At 52.5% G+C, this 20,413-nt stretch overlaps 1 protein-coding gene across 2 annotated transcripts; it reads left to right on the top strand.

Moving 5' to 3' along the window:
• The first annotated feature begins 567 nt into the window (after window positions 1-567).
• Window positions 568-20,068, top strand: ADGRG3 (adhesion G protein-coupled receptor G3). Of its 2 annotated transcripts, none has more exons than XM_025889223.2 (12): window positions 568-721; window positions 4,322-4,505; window positions 10,449-10,584; window positions 12,021-12,167; window positions 12,976-13,110; window positions 13,696-13,735; window positions 13,834-13,934; window positions 14,068-14,180; window positions 16,333-16,517; window positions 16,712-16,805; window positions 18,124-18,407; window positions 19,934-20,068. In XM_025889223.2, exons 1-12 carry the CDS (start codon window positions 661-663, stop codon window positions 20,044-20,046), a joined length of 1,593 nt encoding a protein of 530 aa, XP_025745008.1. In that variant the 5' UTR covers window positions 568-660; the 3' UTR covers window positions 20,047-20,068. The 2 variants fall into 2 exon arrangements, with proteins under 2 accessions (XP_025745008.1, XP_025745006.1); XM_025889221.2 differs by having other exon boundaries at window positions 16,237-16,517.
• Window positions 20,069-20,413: the final 345 nt, after the last annotated feature.

The raw sequence follows: 20,413 nt of genomic DNA, 5'->3' as shown, positions 1-20,413 counted from the left end.
CTGTTACCAGTCTGGGCAGGGAAGGCTGGGGCCCACGGAGCTGGTCCTCCTCTCCTCCTAGGGCCCCAGCAGACGTGGGCTTAATCTCAGTCCTGTTCAACCCATAGGCATGAGTGAAGGAGCATGAGCACCACCCACATCCCTGTAGCCAGGCTTCTGCCTGGCATGTTGCAGGTCTCCTCAAACCCCAACATGGCCCTACATGGCAGCCCTGTTACTGTATCTGCTTCACAGAAGAAGAAACCGAGGATCAGAGAGGTCCCCAGCTACTGAGGGGAGGGTCTGATTTGGGCGTGCCTGACTCCAAAGCCTGTGCTCGTCACCATTCCCCAGGGGTCTGCTTGGGTGTGGAGGCCTCTCTGGCCGCTGGACCCCAACTTCACAGCCCCCAGAAGCATCCCTGGGTGAGCTCAGCAGCCGCCTCTGTGGGCGGTCATGGGGTGGGGTGAGATAGGAACGCAGCCCAGTTCCCCACACTTGCCTTTCACAACCCAACCGGTGGTGGCGTGGAGCAGGAAGGCCGAGAAAGGCCACAGGAAGTGCTGGGGGGGGGGGGGGGGGGGGGGGCATAGGGAAGGGGGGCAGGCCACACCACAGAGACTGGGACCAGAGGGACACTCAGACGCAGGGCTCTGCCAGCGTGGGCAAGGCTGCCCAAGGATGATGACACCCAGGGTCCTGGGGGTCCTGCTTCTCTCACGCCTCCTGCTCTGGGCCTCAGGTGAGCAGCTGGTTCCTTATCCCCTGGGAGACCCAGGGTCAGGGACGGGGAAGTGGATATGGGTGGGGGTGTCTAGAGCATGTCCGTCTAAGGAGCCCACCCCAATGGCCTCGGCACCCTCTCTCACCTCGTCCTCTGCGTTGTCGTCCTGATAAACTTGGGTCAGCGCTGGGTCTCAGGGGTCTTGTGCTCCCCACAGAGCTCCCCCCTCCCCTACTCTGGCTGTGGCTCCCTGCCAGGCCTGGCTCTGGGACACAGGTGGGCCCCGGACACACTCTTACCCAGCTGGCCTCCAAGCTTCTGGGGAAGGGGGTCAGGGTGCTCTGGAGGCTGAGGCCAGTTGGGGCTTGTACTGTCCTCCCTCACCCCCTTGTCTGGCTCCCTCCAACTTGACTCCCCCCCCCCAACTCCCGTCTCCTTGTCCCAGCAATGGCCCCCCGGTCCCCAGTTTCCCGGAACAAGACCCCACCCCAACTGTCAGCCTTGCACACACACGTGCGGTGGTTCTCCAGAGCAGTTTGAGGACCCTAGGCCTTGCTCTTGGCTATCCTTCGCCCGGGAAAGCCGAGCCCACCCCTGGCCCATCTGGTCAGCTCTCACCTACCCTCCTTGGGGCCCTGTGATGTCGGCAGTGACCCCCTCAGGCAGAGGAAGTGCTCCCATCGCCGTGCCCTGAGTGCTCCTCCTTTTTGTTCTTAATCCATGAGCATCCTATCTGCTTGCCAAGCAGGGGGTCATGCGGCTCTGGGCACACGGGTCAACCTCTTTGGGCTTCAAAGAACCTTCTTCTCAGGATGCCTGGGGGGCTCAGTCGGTTAAGCGTCTGCCTTCGGCTCAGGTCATGATCTCAGTCCTGGGATCGAGCCCCGCATCGGGCTCCCTGCTCAGCGGGGCATCTGCTTCTCCCTTCTCCTTCTGCCCTCCCCGCCCCCCGCTCATGATCTCTCTCTCTCTCTCTCTCTCTCTCTCTCATGCTCTCTCTCTCAAATAAATAAATAACATCTTAAACGCACACACACACAAAGAAACTTCAAATGTTGCGAGATTCGGTGAAATGCAAAGTTCAGTCCCTGGCTCAGAAAAAGGGGCAAAATGGCGGTGTTGTCTTCCTGGCAGAGCCGGCTGTCGGGCAACACTTGACAGATTCAGTAACTCAGTCACCAGTGGTGGCTATTGTCCAGTCCCAGAGGGCATCATAGGGACACTGGGCCCCGCACAAAAGCCGTGAGTACACTGGTTGGGACTTCCAGGCTCCCCCGAGTCACTGAGTTTACCTATGGTGATGTGGGTGTGTGGGCAAAGTGCCAGCCATTTGAATCGCCCGAAGAGCCTTGAGGGGCTTATACGTAGAGGTAAGTCTGCTTCTTTGGTGGACATTTATGGGTCTGCCCATTGGTTCATTCATTCTGAAACCACTGCTGGGGACCCCTGTGCCGTGCCAGGCTCTGTGCTGAGGTGGCTGTGGCTATGGCGGAGAGAAGCAGGCCCCTGGTGGTGAGCCCTAGGAATGGGCAGGTACCACCCCTGACTTCTGGGCCGCTCCCCACTTGAACCTGGATTGAGGTGGTCCCTGGAGGCCAGCTGCTGGGGCAGAGCAGGATGGGGGAGGGTAGCGCGGGTCTTGAGGTGGGGACTGGCAGCATCCTGCCCAGGCCCGGGCCACGCTCTCTCTGTCTGGGCTAAATGCTTCCAACATCTTCAAAAAATAATCACAAAAAAGATCTTTTCTGTACTTGCCAAAAGCTTCACCTATATGACTGCGCTGAAATTTCATGGTAGGCCAGGAGGGAGGCTCTGTTAACACCGGTCCGGGTGCCCACCGGCACCCATTTGGAACCCCTCGGGCATACAGAGGGTTAGGATTATGTGGAGAATGGCACCCCCCCCTTTCCTCTCCCTCATCTCTCTCCCTCTTCCTCCTTTATTTAAAAAGCAAACGTGGATCCTATTACATACATGCTCATCTAGCATTTGCTTCTTCCCGTTAAACAGTGTCATGAATATCTTCTATTTTAAAGATTTATTTACTTATTTGAGAGAAAGAGAAAGCATGCGCACATGGGGGGGAGGGGCAGAGAGAGAGAATCGGAAGCAGACTCCCCGCTGAGCACAGAGCCTGACTCAGGGCTCAGCCCCAGGACCCTGAGATCATGACGTGAGCCGAAAGCAAGAGTCCGACACTGAACCGACTGAGCCACCCAGGCGCCGTTTACCTACCCCTTTTTTAAAAAGGTCATACATTTTGACCCAGAAATTCCTAGGATCGTAATGTTTTCTGTGAATTCTTAACCCAAGCTGACAAAGATGTAAGCAGTGTTGTTCAAAATAGGAAAAAAAAAAAAAAAAGAGTGATGATCCTAAAAGTCCACCAACAGAGGACCAAATTGAAAAAGTGTTACAACACCCACATAGTGGAGTAGTGTGCAAGCGTATCAAGGAGGGGGATCAGTAGGTGCTGATATGGAAAGCTCCTCAAGATATCTTGCTAAGTGATCCCGTTCATGTAAATTTTTAAGTGATTTACACCAAAATACTTGCCTACGTATAGAAAATGTCCCCAAGGTTGTGCATTGAGCTGCTGCAGGTGGTGAACTCTAGAGTGTGAGCTGGGAGCTGTGGGGACTTTTACTTTTCATTTTGTGGTCTTGTGTCCGCTTTAAAAAAAAAAACTACTGTGCATTGCATTAATTTTGTTGAGAGAGAGGTAACTATGTAGACATATGCATACATCCAATGTAAATACACAAATATATAAATAGTTTTACAATGACATTCTCACCTCCTGGAGTAAATGATACTGGCTCTTTGAACATTTATGATGACCTATATCCTTTATGTATGTGGATGTTCCTAATCTTCCCCCAAACTCACAAGGAAGGTATTATTAGTCCCATTTGGCTGACCAGAAGAGGGAGACTCAGAGAGTTTAAGTAACTTGCCTGAGGCCACACAGCTGGTAAGTGACTCCAAGCTTCCATTCCATCCCCATACCAGGTGAAAGGGGAACTGAACTGGAAGTCACGAAAGCTGGTCTGTCGTCCTGGAGCTGCCTCCTGCTAGCTGGTGCCCTTGCTCAAGTCCCCGTGCTCCAGGGGCCCTCAGTGTGCTATGTTCTCTCCCTCCCCCAGGAGGCAGCCTGTGAGGGTCATAATGAGAATGTAGGAGAAAGAGGTAAACTGAGACAGAATATGCCCAAGAGTTATACCACGAGGCCACAGTTGCAAGGGCTTTGGAATGTCTGATATGGAACAACTGTGGAAAGCCCAGCAGACTCCCTGGAGGAGGCAGTAAAGGGCCATAGGACTAACATATGAATGCTTTAATCTACAGAGCCATGTGCCAAGCCCTTTGTACACACTTTCCCCAAAGCATCCCACTGGCCCTATGAAGTGGGAGGTCATATGTCCTTCTGCCTCGGAAATTGAGGCCCGGGGAGAGTGAGTCCAGCTCAAGTACACATAGTGTGAATGGATGGAATGGATGGAACTGTAATTCTAGCCCACATCGCCAGACCCTGGAGCCTGAGCATCTTGCCCCCAACACCCTGCCCTTACTGCCTCCCCACCCAGCCCATTCACACCTTCTGCATCCCTCCTTCAGGTATGGAATATTCTAGCAACAAACAGGAGCAAGCAAGGAGGCAACCTGAGCAACCAAGAAACGTCTGCCTGGGGCTCATCAATAAGGGCCAGTATGAATCTTTCCACCTGGAGAACACTGCTAGCTGCTTCACAAAGTGCACGCAGTCAGGGAATGAAGGCTGTAACCTGGAAAACTTGCAGAGGTAAGAGGACCCTCTGACCTAGAACAGGGATCTGGGGATCCTTCGAGGGTGGCAGGGAGGCTGTTAGGAAGGGACCAAGCTCTCGGCCCCTATGGCTTCTGAAAATGCTGCTCCTAACTCATCTTTCCACCCTCTTGTTTGACACCCACATTCCCTCCGCTCCACTCACTGAGAATTTTCTGATCCAGGGGAGGCAGAGATGAACCAGCCCCCATCCCTACCATTGTGGAAGGTCAGACATGGGCCCAAATGATGATGATTCTAGAGTGCGATCATAGAAAAGGGTGGACGAGGTGGCAGGTTCGCTCAAAGAAAGGAAGACTGTCAAGGCTTCACGGAGGAGGTGACTCACAAAAAGGCTTTGAAGACTGCATAGGAATTCTCTAGTTGGATCCAAGCAATGTTAGGGGCTACAGGCATCAGAACTTCAGGGAGTATTGGGGGAGAACGACAGTGCTTTGAAATGTGAAAAGGTGAAGTGCTGGGGATGGAGGCAATGATGGGGAGGTGGGTTGGGTAGGGGATCGGCTAGAAATATAAGCAGGGACCAAAGTGTGAAGGGTCAGGTAAGCTATACCAATGTGGGAGGGGGCAGAGCAAGGACATATTTTAAACAGAGGAAGAACGTGGTCAGTTTTGCATTTGAGAAAGATTGCTCAGGTTCCAGGGAAGGGCACAAGGGTGGTGATGCCAGAGACGTGACCAGGTAGGATGCAACCACAGTGGTCTGGGTAGGAGTGAAGGCTGAACCACCACCATCACCACCAATGGGCACTGTACATCTGGTAAGGAGGGATGGATTAGAAATATCATATGATGTAGAATCAATAAGACCGAGACTGATAAGACCAATAGGTTAAGAGATAGGGGGTGAGAGAGAAGAAGCAAGTGTCGGACTCTTGCTTCTTCAACACCTCGAAGAATCAGCTCCAAAAATATTTTTGCCTCTCTTTCCTCCTCTGCCTTTGAATCAAAGCTGGCCATGATTCCAAGATACTCGGGACAAGCTCATAGTTGGCACTCAATGCATGTTTGTTGAAAAAAATGAATGAAAACCCTGTGTTCTCAGGCTCAGTGCTCGGACAGCAATCTGATTGAGCTACATCATTTCCGTGGCCTGAAAACACTGCTCTCCCCACCTGAAACTGCTTCAGTAGGCTTCTTAGCTCTGGGAGGCTGTTCTGGGAGCTCCTCTCTGTGCTGCCTTACGGTGGGGATAAGCACTTTGGAAAAAGCGAGGCTCTGGGGTCAGAAGATGTGGATTCTGTTCCCAAATCTAACATTTAACCAAATTACCTTCTTTACCTTCACAACCCCATGAGGCCGGTCTGGGCTTCAACCCATTTCAACATATGAATTTGCGGGGGGGGCACAAATATTTCGTCCCTAACAGGAGCTCTTATGAATAAAGTTGCCATGAACATTTTTGTACATGTCTTTTCCTGAACACACATGTTCATTTCTCTTGGGTAAATACTCCGAGGTGGCATTGATGTCAAAGTTAGACGTATGATGAATCTTAATACTCTCACTGCCAACCTGTGAGAGTCCCAGTTACCCCACATCCTTGCGAAGCTTGGTATTATTGGTCATTTAATTTCCGCCATTCTGGAAAGGATATAGTGGTATCTCATTTCTTTTTATTAACTTTGATAGCTTTATGAAGGTACAATTTACATACTATCCAGTCTATACCAGTTGAATTGGTATATGGTACGGTGTATGGAACCATTAAGACAATCATTTTAAAAACACTGACATCAGCCCCCAGAGGACCCTCATGCCTGTTTGCAAGCAATCCCTGCTCACATACCCAGCCACAGTCAAGCAGTGATCTCCTTTCTACTCTATAGATTTGCCTTTTCTGGGTATTTTCTATAAGGGAATCATACAACATACTGTCTTTTGAGTCTTGTTTCCTTCACTTACCATGATTTGAGTTATATTCATACATTAGCATGTATCAGTAGTTTGTCCTTTTTTATTACTGAGTAATATTCCATTGTGTGGACGTACTACATTTTTATTCATTCATCAGTCGATGGAAATTTGAATTGTTTCCAGTTTGGTGATTGTGAATAATGCTGCCATGAACATTTGACTTCAAATCTTTGAAGACGTATGTTTTCATTTCTTTTGGGTAAATGCCTAGGAACAGAATTGCTGGGATATCTCATATGCTTCGCTTTATAAATAACGCCCAACTGTTCCTCAAAGTGTATCATTTGCTTTTCCATTGGCATGAAAAACGGCTGTAGTTCTATTACATTTTTGCAACATTGTCAGTCTTTTGACTATTAAGCCCTCCCGGGAGTGTCAGTGGTAGCTCACTGCGGTTTTAATTTGTGTTTCACAAATGACCAGTGATGTTGAGTATCTTTTCATGTGCTGATGAACCATTTGTATCTTTTCTTTGGTGAAATGACTACTCAAATCTTTCCCTCTTCTTTTAAATTGAGTTTTGTCTTCTCACCACTGAGTTTTAAGAATTCTTTTTTTTAAAGATTTTATTTATTTATTTGAGAGAGAGAGAGAGAGCACAAGCAGGTGGAGGGGGGGCAGAGGGAGAGGGAGAAGCAGACTCCTCGTTGAGCAGGGAGCCCGATGCGGGGCTCCATCCCAGGACCCTAAGATCATGACCTGAGCCGAAGGCAGACGCTTAACAGACCGAGCCACCCAGGTGCCCCAAGTTTTAAGAATTCTTTATGTATTCTGGAGGCAACTCTTTTATCAGATGTCAATTTGCAAATATTTTCTCTCAGTGTATGTCTTGTCTCTTTGTTTTCCCAATGATGTCTTTTGAAGATCAAAAGCCCTTAATTTTGAGGAAGTCAAATTTAAATGTGTGTTTGTGTTTGATATCGTATCAAAGAAATGTTCATCCAGCTACAGATTTTCTAAGTTTTCTTCCGTAAGTGTATGTGGTTTTAGCTCTTATAATTTGGTTATACATTTGGAGTTAATTTTTTATACACAGTGTGAGGTAGATGTCTAACTCTATTATTATTATGATTTGCATTTGGATGTCTAATTGTTTCAGCACCATTTGTTGAAAAGAATGCTTTCTCCATTTAATTGCCTCTGGGAGGGCATTCCATTGATGGGCTAAATGGAAGCTCCTGGAATGTCTTCTTACCAAGATAGTAAACAGAAACCAAAGTACATCCCTGGGGACAACTGCAGAGAATAATGCCACCAATAAAGGACTTGAGAGATTCAGGGGTGGTGATGCCTATGACCGTCTATCTTAACTCACCAGAAGTTAGGCGGGTGTTGGGGAATGGCTGTGAACTAGCCTACACTTCATCAGGTGGTGAGTCCAACTGCGGCTGCTGTCCCAGAGGAAATCAACACAACCCCCGGCAATCGATACGTTCCATGGCTAATGCACTGTTCTCTAAACCAGCTTTCAAGGGCTCCTGGAAATGGTTTACTTTGACCTGGCAGAGTCAACAATAGACTGTCACGGTTCCCTGTGGGCTCTGTCAATTCTCCTGATCTCTGTCATCACTTAGTTCACAGAGACCTTATTAATCTTGACACTCTACATAGCATCGCTCTGGTCCACTATATTGGCAACATCATGTGGATTGGAGCTGATGAGTAGAAAGTGGCAAGTAGTTAAGATGCCTTCGGACAACAAATGTGAACTAGAGGATGAGAAATAAACCCCACAAGAGTTCAGGGGCCCATCACCTCGGGGAATTTTCTGGGTGTTCAGAGATCTGGAGAACATCAAGATATCCCCTCCTAGGTAGAAGGCAAGTTGTTGGATCTCACACCACTTACAATGTAAAAAAAAAAAAGGGACAGTGGGGACAAACGCATATCATGGAAACAGGAAGCAAAGATACCTGCGTAGCTATGTCAGACAAAGAAGATGATGTTTAAGTGGATGTCAAATTTCTCACTGAAAATTCAACTGTACATCTATGCCTTAGACTTTCTGACTATATGTTACATTTCACAACTAAAACAATTTTTTTAAGTGCTCTGAGAACCAGATCAAGAAATCTTCCCTCAAGAAAGGGCATTGTGTTGTTTTGTGAGGCCAAAGAATTTTTTAAGTGCATATATCTATGTGTATATATATATATATGTCTGTGTGTGTATCTATATATAGAGAGAAATACAATTAAGTACATATATATATACAGTTATAATTCACTATATTTGGTGAAAGTCACAATAGTTTGTTTAGATTTTTAAAAGGTAAATAAAAGCTGGACTCTTCATGTAGCTCAATCAACAGATTTCAACAATCTCATCCTGCTGTTTCTGGCTGGCTGGTGTTCTAATGGTCCACCCCACCCAAGCACATTTGCACATATTTGCATGGTTTACTCTTTATACTGTAGAATATTTTTTCTGTGGTTTCTTTGGGTTTCTTCCCTTGGTAACTGCGACTGTTCAAAAAACATGAAAATACAAGCCTCCCTTTTGCCCTCCTGTCAAGCCGTCCATAGCCACTCCTTTCCAACAGCCTTGATCTGGCTGTATCTGCTTTCTTCGCCTTCTCTCCCATTGCTACCTCAGCCCTCACCTGTTGAGAATTGCTAAGGAGAGGTAGGCGGTACATCTTAGGATCCTAGCTTAGGAAAAGGAACTCTGGCCACGGGGAAGTTTCAATACCATGGAGAGCAGGGTGGAGGGTGGGGCGTGGTGGGGGAGTGTTGCTTTTAGCTGATGGCACAGGGGCCGTGATAAAATAAATGGCAAATAGCTTTTGTGTTCCCTGTGCTTCCACCAGTTCAGTTGCCGTAAGTCATTTGCCGCAGAGTTCAGCCTTCAAAGGGTGAATTCCCAGTATGCCGTTAGCACTCAATAAGTGCAAGTTGGCACTCATATCACACAATTATCATCCCACAGTTGGGGATACTCAGAGGAATATATAAAGGTATATAAAGGCCAATCAGTACATGAAAAGATGCTTGATATCATGAGTCATAAGGGAAATGCAAATTCAAACCACAATGAGATACCACTTCACAATTACTAAGATGACAGCAATTGCAAACAAAACAAGACAAAATGGGGAACGTCAAGCGTTGGTGTGGATGTGGGGAAACGGACACCCTCAAACGTGGGTGGTGAAAATATCAATTGGTACAGCTGCTGTGGAAGGCAGTTCGACAGTTCCTCGAGAAGTTAAGCATAGAATGACCGTGTGACCCAGCAATTCCCCTCCTAAGTATATGGCCCAAAGAATTCCAAACAAGTCTTCAAGCAAAAGCTTGGACTTGAATATAAGCAGCCCTGTTCATGACAGCCAAAAAGCGGAAACAACCCAAATGCCCATCAGTGGATAAATGTATTCACAAAATGTGGTCTATCCACACAAAGGCGTATCCATCCCTAACAAGGAATAGAATACCCACACGTGCTTATGCAACCGAGATGAATCTTGAGAACATGCTAAATGCAAGAAGCCAGACACAAAGACCAGAGACTGTACAATTCCATTTATATGAAACTTCTAGAATAGGCAGATTCATAGCTCGGTGTTTGCCAGGGGCTGGGGGAGGAGAAGAAGGGTGACTGCTTCAGGTCAGGGGTGATGAGGATGTTCTGCAATCAGATAGTGGTGATGGTCACCCAACACTGTGAATGTATTCAATGTCACTGCATTGTACAGTTTAAAATGGCTAAAATGGTAAACTTTATGTTATACATATTTTGTTACAAAAAAAGACAAACACATACACTATTCAGAGGGACCCCTGGCTGAAATCCCCCCAAACCAGCCTGGCTTGCTCCCATGCCACCCTTCTGCAGTGATCCCAGGGTCCTTCCTCTGATATTCTGGGTCACCCCTCCTACCCCAAGAGCCTGATGGTGGCTGCCCATGGCATCTCTTCTCCCATCATCCAGGCTGGGGGCCAGGGGAGTGGGTAACTCAGCCTGCAAGACCCTACCTGTCCCCTATTCCCCGGCCCTTTGCAGGTACTGGCTGGAATTTGAGCACCATCTGCTGGAGAGTCAGTCGGGCATAGTGAACATGTCTTTTTTGAAGGCTGCTGTCCAGAATGTCAGCACCAACATCTCAGAAGACCTGTTCTTCTCTCTGACGCCCTCCCAGGTGAAGAGTTCCCGATCCCTGTTGGCCGGTTCTGGCTCCATTTCCTTCAGACGTATTTTTCCGAGTTCTGAGAGACTCCTGGTCTGCGCTTGGTGCCCACCAAAACTTATCCCTTGCATGTCCCATTTGATAGTGCTCTGCCACTTTGCTAACAGGTGCTACTGAGCTGCTTGGATGGGTGGATCCGGGTGACAGATGACCCAGGGCACGAGGCTGGTACAATTTGGAAGATCACCAAATTGAGAGTCAGGGGATCTGGATTCCAGGCCTGGACTGGTGTCTTCCAGGAAACCCCTTCCCCTCGCTGGGCCCCAGAGCCCTCATCTGTAAGATGAGCTCTGGATTTACACGGGTCTGGATTCAAGTCCCAGCTCTGCTCCTTACCAGCTAATGTGACGTTGGGCGCATGACCGAAATTTTCTGAACCTCGGTTGCCCCCTCTGTAAAATGGTGCCGGTATTGCCCACTTTCAAGGTTATGGAAGATAATGTACAGGGAGTGCTGGGTGCAGGGAGGGTGCAGCCCCCCTTTAAGGGGTGAAGCTGAGGGTGGAAGTTCAGGCGGCAGGCGAGTTGGCTATCATCGAGGTCCTTCTAGGTCTGTCTGGAAAAGGGGACATGAAAGATAGCGCCTTTATTGATGTGACCCAAGGGGCTGAGCCCTCTGCGTGGGGGCACCCGTTGGCCTCAGAGACAGTCCCACGTCCTCTGACAAGGGTCCAGCCTGGGAAGGAGGAAGTTGGGTCTCTTGCCTCCAACCTTAGCTCCTCCTGTTCCAGCGCCCACGGGATGCCTTTGAGGCAAGACCCGGTGGGACCAGGCTGCAGCCCCAATGTAGCAACGAGGTCAAGAATGAACAAATCACCAGTGAGATTTATTTTACTATTTTAACCATTCTTAGCTTTTACAAAATTTGCTGTTGGGCGGAGGTGGAAATCACATTCCGTGTAAAGTTTTGTCATTTCTGCCTCTGCTCTCGCGGTCTCTCTTCCTGGGAGCTTTATTATTTCCAGTTATTCCCAGGTCAGAACCCAGACACCATGACCCTAAAGCCCTGTGTAAGCACAGGGGCTGGCAGGATGCTGGCCTAAAGTGCACCACAGCTGACCCTCCCCCCACACTTGCAAACTGACCTTCACAGCCCACTTTGAGCCTGACCCCGATGCGTGGTCATGCAGGCACCTGGTTAGCCCCATTCTCCTTAGTGGGAAAACTGAGGGTCCATGAGCACTGTGGTTTGTCTAGGGGCTCACAGCCTGGAGAGAGCTGAGCTTGCAGTGTGCCCCCGAGTGTCCTGCCTCTCAGAGTGATGCTCTAAGGTGCTGCCCCTCCACCCAGTGCCTCAGTTTCCCCTCCCAAGTGGGGGAATGGCAAGAACCCTGTGTTGGGGGCTGGAGCCCTGGGGTAAGATGGGAGCTCCGGGGTCTGTGGTTCCAGGTTCCAGGGCAGGTGACAGAGGATGAGCGTGAACACCCCGACAGAGTCCGGCTGCCCAGGAGCCTCTTTGAATCCCTGCAGAGCAACAGGTCGGAGGTCTTGCTGGCCATCACTGTCCTGGACATCAGTCCGGGGAATCTCTTCAAGGTGAGGAGAGGACTGGAGGAGGCTCAGGGCAGCTCAGTGGATCAATGCTCAGTTCACCGGGGACCTGTGCCCCAGCTTGCTTTCTCTGGAGTCTTCGCGGTGGGTCCCCATGCGGATGGAGGAGGTGATGAGCCTGAGGAGAGCGTTTCTAAATCAGCCCGAGGTCACCCCGGACTTCTGTCTCTGGAGTCTGTGCACTGCAGACTCACACTGGTCACACACACTCAGATGTTTGGATCCCACACACCAGTGTCCTTGGACTTGTATGTGCATCCCAAGCGTTCGTGGCCCCTTGTGTGTCCTTGTGCATGGACAAACATGCATATTCTTTCATAGTCCTGGAGTACATGCAGTCATGTGTGTTCCTGTATGACCGTGACCTTGCAAATGTGTCCCAGGCAGGCATCCCCAGAGGTGTGTGATCCACTCAGGTGTAGATACAGTGCACCATGAGTGGTGGTGTAGGCACCCACTGCCCTCCATTTGGGGCTGATCTTTCTTCCAGCCCTGCGCTCCTCCAGCTAAGAGGGCAGAGGAGCTCTGGGGCCAGCAAAGGAGAGCTGTTGGGTGCATGGCTTTGCGACCAGTCGGCCTGGGGCGTAGGGCCCACAGTGATCCAGCCTGGGCAGGAGACTGCAGGGGGCAGCAGGAAGAAGGTTGCTCATGACCCCTTGGTCCCCTGGTCCCCCAGCCACAGACTTTACTCTCCAGGCAAGGGCCATGGGTCCTGGAGGTTCCTAGGAACTCCCAACAGGACTGGGTTGGGACAGCACCTTCTGAAGCCTGACCCCTCCATCTCCCTCCACAGGGCCCCCAGCTCAGCCTGGAGGATGGCAGCCGCGTGTTGAACAATCGCCTGGTGGGCTTGAGTTTGGGCGGAATACCTGTCAGCAGGCTGGCTGAGCCTTTGGAGATCACTTTCTCCCACCAGCACCTACCCTCCGTGAGCCCCCGACCCAAGCCTGGCAGCCACCGAGGGGCAGACAGGCGGGCGGTCACCCACAAGCGTATGGGCAGACAGGCGGGCGGTCACCCACAAGCGTATGGACAGACAGGTGTAGGATTCTGCACCTCCCAGTCTTCCACACCCCCCCGGCCATTAAGACCATACACACAGGTGCACCCAGGGACACATGCCACCTGCCCACGAATGTCCCCTCAACCCCCAGACACCCTCCCACTTGTGCTTACAGAGGCCCACCGAGGACCTGGCAAACCCATGAGTGCACACACGGGATCACACACCCACCCACGTACATGGTCCCCTAAAGGCACGCATACACAGACATGCTACCCAGCCCCCTGCAGCCCCACACCATGTCCACACCTCTCATATGCTGATCCATGCACACCAAATGGGGCACTTCATGTTCCTGCGTGATCTACGGGGTGAGCCTTGCTTTCTACCCAATGCACACTCGGGGCAGGGGCGGGGCACGCTGTCCTCTCCCTTCCCCTCCCCCCACTCTCCTCTCCTCTCTCCCAACCTCCCCCTGCCTCCACCCTGACTCCCACTCTCTGGTTGCAGAACATGGCCCTCAGCTGTGTGTTCTGGGATGTGACTAAAGGTAGGCAGAGCCTCTCCCCTCCCTTCCTTCCTCTCCGGTCCCCTCCACTCCCCGACATTCCCATACACCCTCCTATGTTCCCCTCCCTCCCCCTCTAGGGTCAGCAGGAGACTGGTCTTCCACAGGCTGCTCCACGGAGCTCAGAGCCAAGAGGACTGTCTGTCGCTGTGACCATCTGACCTTCTTTGCTTTGCTGCTGGTAACAGCCCACCCACCCTGATCCCAGCAGTTCTGGAGGCACTGAGGCTTCCTGGCAGGGGCCAGGGCCTCTGGGATGTGTGGGACCTGGCCTCCAACTGATGGGGTCCCGGTTCGGGGGGGGTCGCCCACAGAAGCCGATCTTGGACCGGGCCACCGTGCAGTTCCTCGTTCGCATTTCCCAGGCTGGCTGTGGAGCCTCTATGATCTTCCTGGCCTTTACCATTGTCCTCTACGCTGTCCTAAGGTGGGTGATCCCCCACCCCCACCCCGCATCTCCCTCTTTTCCTCAAGGGTGGGAGCAGAACAGGCCGGAAAGCCCCCTGCTTGTGCAGCATTATACCAATATCCTCTCCAAAGCTTACTTTCCTCATCTATATGATGGGGTTGGGGGTTGAAATGTGTCAGAGCCATTTCAGTTGCAAGTGGCAGAAACTCAACTCAAATTCACTTAAACACAATGGGGAATATGTGGTTTATGGAATGGCGCTCCCTTCAGGCATGGTTGGATCCAGGGGCTCAAAGGATGCCCCCAGGCCTTGCTGTCCCTCTGCTTCTCCCAACTTTGCTTTCTCCTTTGTCAGCCATGTCAAGCAGCTTCTTCACCCTCAGGGGCCTTGGGGAGCCCTGGGCTTGCCTCACAGCTTCTTAGCTGCCTAGGCGGCAAATTTTCTAAATGAAATTCCAACATTGAAGCCTTTTTCTTTTAGCATTTTATTTTGAAATAATTATAGACTAACAGGAAATTACAAAAATACTGTATAGAGTCCCCTGGCTCCTTTATCCAGCTTTTCCCGGTGATAACATTTTCTATAACTGTAGTATCATATCAAAACCAGGAAATTGACATTGGTACAGTGCTAGTAACTAGAATACAACTTCCATAATTTTTTACATGCATTTGTGTGTGTGTGTGTGTGTGTGTGTGTGTGTGTGTGTGGTTCTATGCAATTTTATCCCGTGTATACCAGAGTGGAGTTTTGCTGGTCTAACTTGGGTCATGTGCCCATGACTGAACAGGCCACTGTGGTCAAGGGATGGATTACACTGATTGGCCAGGCCAGGTCGTGCCTGCTTTTGGGTTTGAGCTAACAAAGGGCCGACCTCACCCAAACATCAGGGCTGTGAGCAGGAAAGTATGCTCCTCGGGGAGACCCAAGTCTGTTTCCAGAAGAAGGAGCAGGGGCAGGACAGGCAGAGATCAGTGTGGCCTATGCTCAGGCTGTCTGGGTCCCAGCCAGGGCTGAGGGACCCACAGGAACGGCCAGCTTGAAGGAGCCTGTGAGAGCACCCTATGCCCTAGGCTGCCTTGGACCCCCGGCTTCTGACTCGGGGCTGAATAGAGCAGCCCTGGGATCTCCTGCGTTCGTCTGGAGCTCTCCCACGGCCTTTCTCCACGTGCCTCTTTGCCTCTGTCCCCATCTGGCCCTGGGCTGCAGCCCCCTCTAGCCTCACCCCCTCCATCTCAGACTAAAGTATGAGTGTGAGCAGTGCCACCCCTGCCCCCCACCAAGCCCGGGCCTGGAGCAGAACCCCCACCCCCAACAAGCTGAGCATGACTTGCCAGCCGGCCGCAGTGCTGGACCTAGCGAGCCGGGCTTGGCGTGCCGGGAGGACTCATCACCGACTGTCACAGGTGGGCCCTGGCATCTCAGGTGAGGTGGACACGAGCCCTCCACTCCCGTCCAGGCACCCGGGGCTCCCATCCCTCCAGTGAGAGCCGTTGGGATCCAATTTGCTAGGAATTCTGACATACGTCCCGGCCTCCTGCCTCTCTGCCCAGTAGGTAGGTCCGTCCACTCACTCAACCAAGGCACACAGGGCCCCCTGCTGCCGATTGTACTAGCCCGAGGTCACAGCCAGAGGGGAGGGCAGGGGGCTACCCTGCGCTGCAGGAAACTTCCAAATCAGCCTGGCTAAGTGGCATTCAGAGACAGCTCCCTGAGAAGGAAATGCCCAGGGAAGTTTTGAAGGAAGAGTAGGAAAAGGCATTGAGAGCAGAGAGAAGAGCAGAGGCCAAGTCTGGGAGGGGTGGAAAAGCAGAATGCATTCAGGGACTTGCAAAGTGTGCGGTTTGGCTAGAGCGTGGAGTGGAGGCATACGGCCGGCAGCATGTGGGTCCCCCAGGGCCGTGTGGGCCAGGAGAGAGAGCGCTCCTAACCCTGAGCCTGACAGCACTCACCCGCCGGCTGCTGGCAGGGGTGGACCAGGGGAGGTGGGGTGGGGACGCTGGGGTGCAGGTCCTCCCCGAGAGGAGCTGTGGCCCAGCTCTTGCCGCCTCTCATCAGCCCTTCCCACTGCAGGTTCTACCGGCAGAGGTTCAAGTCGGAAGATGCCCCCAAGATCCACGTGGCCCTGAGCATGAGCTTGTTTCTCCTGAATCTCGCCTTCTTTGTCAGTGTGGGGCATGGCCCCGAGCAGTCGGATGCCACCTGCTGGGTCCAGGGAGCCGTCTTCCACTACTTCCTACTCTGCACCTTCACCTGGATGGGCCTGGAAGCCTTCCACCTCTACCTGCTCGTCATCAAGGTCTTCAACACCTACTTCGGCCACTACTTCCTGAAGCTGAGCCTCGTGGGCTGGGGTAGGTGCAGCTCGGGTGGGCGGAGAGCATGGCTGGCCGTGGGAGGGGTGGGACAGAGAGCTGCCTAGGGCCCAGAGGGGTCTCCCTCTCTCACATAGGCTCAGGGCTTGAGGGGCGGGCAGCTGGAGGGGCTTTTGGAGGAGGACGTGCCAAGGGAGCCCCAGCGATGCCATACCTCCTCCCGTTGTGCCCAGGCCTGCCTGCCCTAATCGTCTTTGGCACTGGGAGTGCGGACAGCTATGGCCTCTATACCATCCGCGACAAGAGGAACGCCACCACGCTGGAGCTGTGAGTGGGGGCTGGGGGAGCAGGGGTGACGTCTGGCTCCTGGCTGCACAGATCTGGGTCAGCGGGATGTGGGGAGAGGAGGGAAAGCTGGGAAGAGAGACTACGTCAAGGCAAAGGATCCTCCAGCTAGCTCATGGTCTGGAGGGGTAAACTGAGGACCGGAAGGAAAAGGTGCAATGAGACGGGGGGTCTGAGAAGGGAGAGAGCGAGCTGAGGCAGGATGCCTTGCTCTAGCCTGGGCCACCACCAGCCCATATGGCACCTTTGGGCAAATTTTAGAAGATACCCCCACCCCCCCGACTCTGCCAACCTGCCATGCCAGGGGCTCAGCCTGGGGAGAGGAGGGCGAGCCGGATTTCAGCCTCACCTGTCCCCTCAGCCCGGTGCCCTTGTGCAGGACACAATCTGCTCAGCATTGGTGGCAGGCCTGGTTCTAGCTAGGCTAGGCTTCTGAGTTTGCTGTGTGGGCCAGCCTGGCCTCTCGCAGGGCCTCAGTCTCCTTATCTGTACAATGGGGGGTGATGGACATACTCTTTCAGGCCTTTTGCCTTGCAACGCAGGAAGCATGGAGCTGAGCTGAGCCTCTCCCAGGGTGCCTGCCCCGGGCCCATGGCTCTGTGCTGAGAGAAGCTGGTGGGGTCTTGGTCCTGTCCCTAGGGCCTCAAGTGCAGGGGCCACAGGGGCTGGGGAGGTAACATATGTGCACATGGTGGCCCAGGTGGGGAGTGTAGTAGACAGGCAGTCACATACCCATCTAATGTCCCTCGGGAGGGCATCCATAGAGCTGCCAGGTGTATGCTTTTATAAGAAAAGCAAAGGGACGCCTGGGTGGCTCAGTGGTTAAGCGTCTGCCTTCAGCTCAGGTCATGATCCCGGGGTCCTGGGATCAAGCCCCGCATCCTGCTCAGCGGGGAGTCTGCTTCTCCCTCTGCCTCTCCATTCCCCCACCCCCACTTCCCGCCACTCACTCTCTCTCAAATAAATAAAATCTTAAAAAAAAAAAGAAAGCATAAATCTGGATGCTTATGCCAAACCTCCCACTTTTTAAAGGGTGGTCATTAATTCAGTTGTTTTACAACATGATATAGGGTAAACAAAACATGTCTTGGGGGCTAAATTGGCCCCTTTGCACTCCCCGGTCTAAAGAGATGGCAGCCTGGAGCCTCATGACAGCCCCTTCCCAGGAGAATGGGGGATTGGTGGGTGGCAGTGAGGGGAAGGGGTCTTTTTGGTCACAGAAGGTCGGTTAGGGAAGACTGCCGGGGGCTAGCTGGGCGGGGGCACGTCTCCAGCCCCGGCAGCCATCTGCCTCCTCCAGGTGCTGGTTCCGGGAGAAGGCAACTGCCTCTGCCCTCTACACCACCGTCCACGGCTACTTCCTTGTCACCTTCCTCTTCGGCGCCGTGGTCCTGGGCCTGGTGGCCTGGAAGATCTTCACTCTGCCGAGTGCCACAGCAGGCAAGGGACAGGGACCGACCTGGAAGGGGGTCTTCACGGTGCTGGGCCTCTCGAGCCTGGTGGGTGTGACCTGGTGGCTGGCCATCCTCACTCCGCTGGGCCGGTCCACCATCTATGTCTTCGCAGTCTTCAACTCCCTGCAAGGTGAGGCTCCTGGGCCAGGGAGGTGATGGGTTGCCTCGTCTGCGAGGGGGTCTTTTGGGGGTATGGGGTGGGGGTGGAAACAGGATTCCACTCAGGCTGGCTCGAATCAAGGGTACCGGCTTCAAATATCCAGGGCTGTCCCAAGGACCCCAGGGCGGGAAGGCTGGCTGACCTCTTGGCAGCTGATACCAGGGCCAGGAAAAGCCACCCAAAGCAGATACTTTATTTTTGCTCTGGAGCTGTATGTAGTCTCTCTCCTTCCTTCTCTCTGCTGGCCCCTTCCTACCCAGGCTCCCAAATGGCTTCTTCCATTCGACATGACCTTCTCTAGCTGGGGAGGGTGGTCTGATTCAGCCTGGTCCATGTTCTTAGGAGAGTCAAGAATCGGATCAGGCCATCGTGGGCAAGGTGTCCATCTCTGGTCCAATCAGCTGTGACCAGGAGGGCAGGGGCACGTGACATGACGGCCACATGACATGGACAGTCTGTAAGGAGTTGCGTTTGCAGAGGGACGTGATTAGCGGAGGAAACGATCAACAGGGGTCCTCCCTGACCCTCTCAGGGGTGTGGGTGATGGCTCCCCCTTCTTCGTTCCTCTTTGCTTCCTGTGTCGTACACACTGCTTTAAGAAGCATCACAGCCTGACTAAGAGAAACTGCTGAGAAGGCAGGGACAAGGTGCGTTTTGCCTTTGAGTCAAAGTCTCACAGCCAGTGGGTGGGGGCCCACCCAAACAGGGCTGGCTCCCAGAGCCTCGTGAGGCTATGTGGCATCATGGTTTGGTAGCCCTGGGGATAAGCAGACCCAGACCTGAACCCTGGTCCCACTTACCACCTCAGCAAATTGCTCAGCCCCTCTGATCATTTTTTTTTTAAAGATTTTATTTATTTATTCATGAGAGACAGAGAGAGAGAGAGAGAGAGGCAGAGGGAGAAGCAGGCTCCCAAGGAGCAGGGAGCCCGATGTGGGACTCGATCCCAGGACCCTGGGATCAAGACCCGAGCCGAAGGCAGATGCTTAACCATCTGAGCCACCCAGGCTCATCTCTGATCATCTTTCAAGCTGGGACAACGCTGGTATTTTTCTCACCAGATTTTGTGATGAGTAACCAAGCTAATGCTTGTGGGGGACATAGACGGTCCCCGGGGGAAGAATCATGAGTCCACATCCAGGACATCCCGGGATTGGGGAGGAACGCATCTTGAAACTAGACTGTGTCGTTATTCTTCCAGAGGTCACCCTTAATATTTAAGCCTGAACACTTCTTCACTCTACTGAGTTGTCTCAACTGCGTGTGAGGGCCTCAGTACATCTCTCTTCCTCCCAAACCCGACGGTCCTTAGTACACTTGAACGCGTCTCAATAGGTCTATGGTTGCTTCAAGTTTGAGTTGTAAATTCCTTTTAAGCCCACACGGCGTTTTGACTTTTCTATCGGTTCCTGTGCTTACTGTAATTTTTCCACCTGCCACCTTCCCGCTTCTCCCTGCTGGCGCGCGTCCCGTAACAACCCTCTCCTTCCCAACAGGTGTCTTCATCTTCGGCTGGTTCACCACGCTCTACTTCCCCAGCCGGAGCGCCAGAGCCTCCTCTTCTGGCACGGGCCGAGCCGACCAAGTCCACACCATGTCTCACGAATAGGAGGCCTCTGTGGGGTCAGGTTGGGAGCCGGCCGCACATTTCGGACTCAGCTCGGACTCCCCGTGTGACCTCAGGCTGCTCCCCGTCTCCCTCGGGGCTTCAGTTTCCGTGTTTGTACAATGTGGCTGGGGAGGGAGGAGATGGGGACCAGGCTGGACCACCGGGCCTCAAAGGTTCCATCCAGATACTTCGATCGGTGCTAAAGTCTACAAATCCAGGAGAGCAGGAGTCTAAGGTTCCGAAACCCCCAAAAGCCCTGACAGGGCAGAGCGGTGCTCCTGCCCCACCCCTACCCCCACCCAAAGACCCCTGCCAGAACCACCCCCTTTCCCCACCCCCACCTCCTGCCTTCATAGCAAAGCAGCTC

This window comes from Callorhinus ursinus, unplaced genomic scaffold (assembly GCF_003265705.2).
Source record: "Callorhinus ursinus isolate GAN/ISIS: 27379988/994484 unplaced genomic scaffold, GSC_fseal_2.0 scaffold37, whole genome shotgun sequence".
Taxonomy (NCBI): Eukaryota; Metazoa; Chordata; class Mammalia; order Carnivora; family Otariidae; genus Callorhinus; species Callorhinus ursinus.
This window is presented reverse-complemented; position numbering and strand designations above follow the sequence as displayed.

Excerpts from the sequence above, each read along its gene's own strand:
- ADGRG3 (XM_025889221.2), top strand. The coding sequence starts at position 661 with ATGATGACACCCAGGGTCCTGGGGGTCCTGCTTCTCTCACGCCTCCTG. Across the intron at positions 13,935-14,067 it reads CCTTCTTTGCTTTGCTGCTG|AAGCCGATCTTGGACCGGGC; the intron begins GTAACAGCCCAC and ends GGTCGCCCACAG. Across the intron at positions 16,518-16,711 it reads GCTGAGCCTCGTGGGCTGGG|GCCTGCCTGCCCTAATCGTC; the intron begins GTAGGTGCAGCT and ends CGTTGTGCCCAG.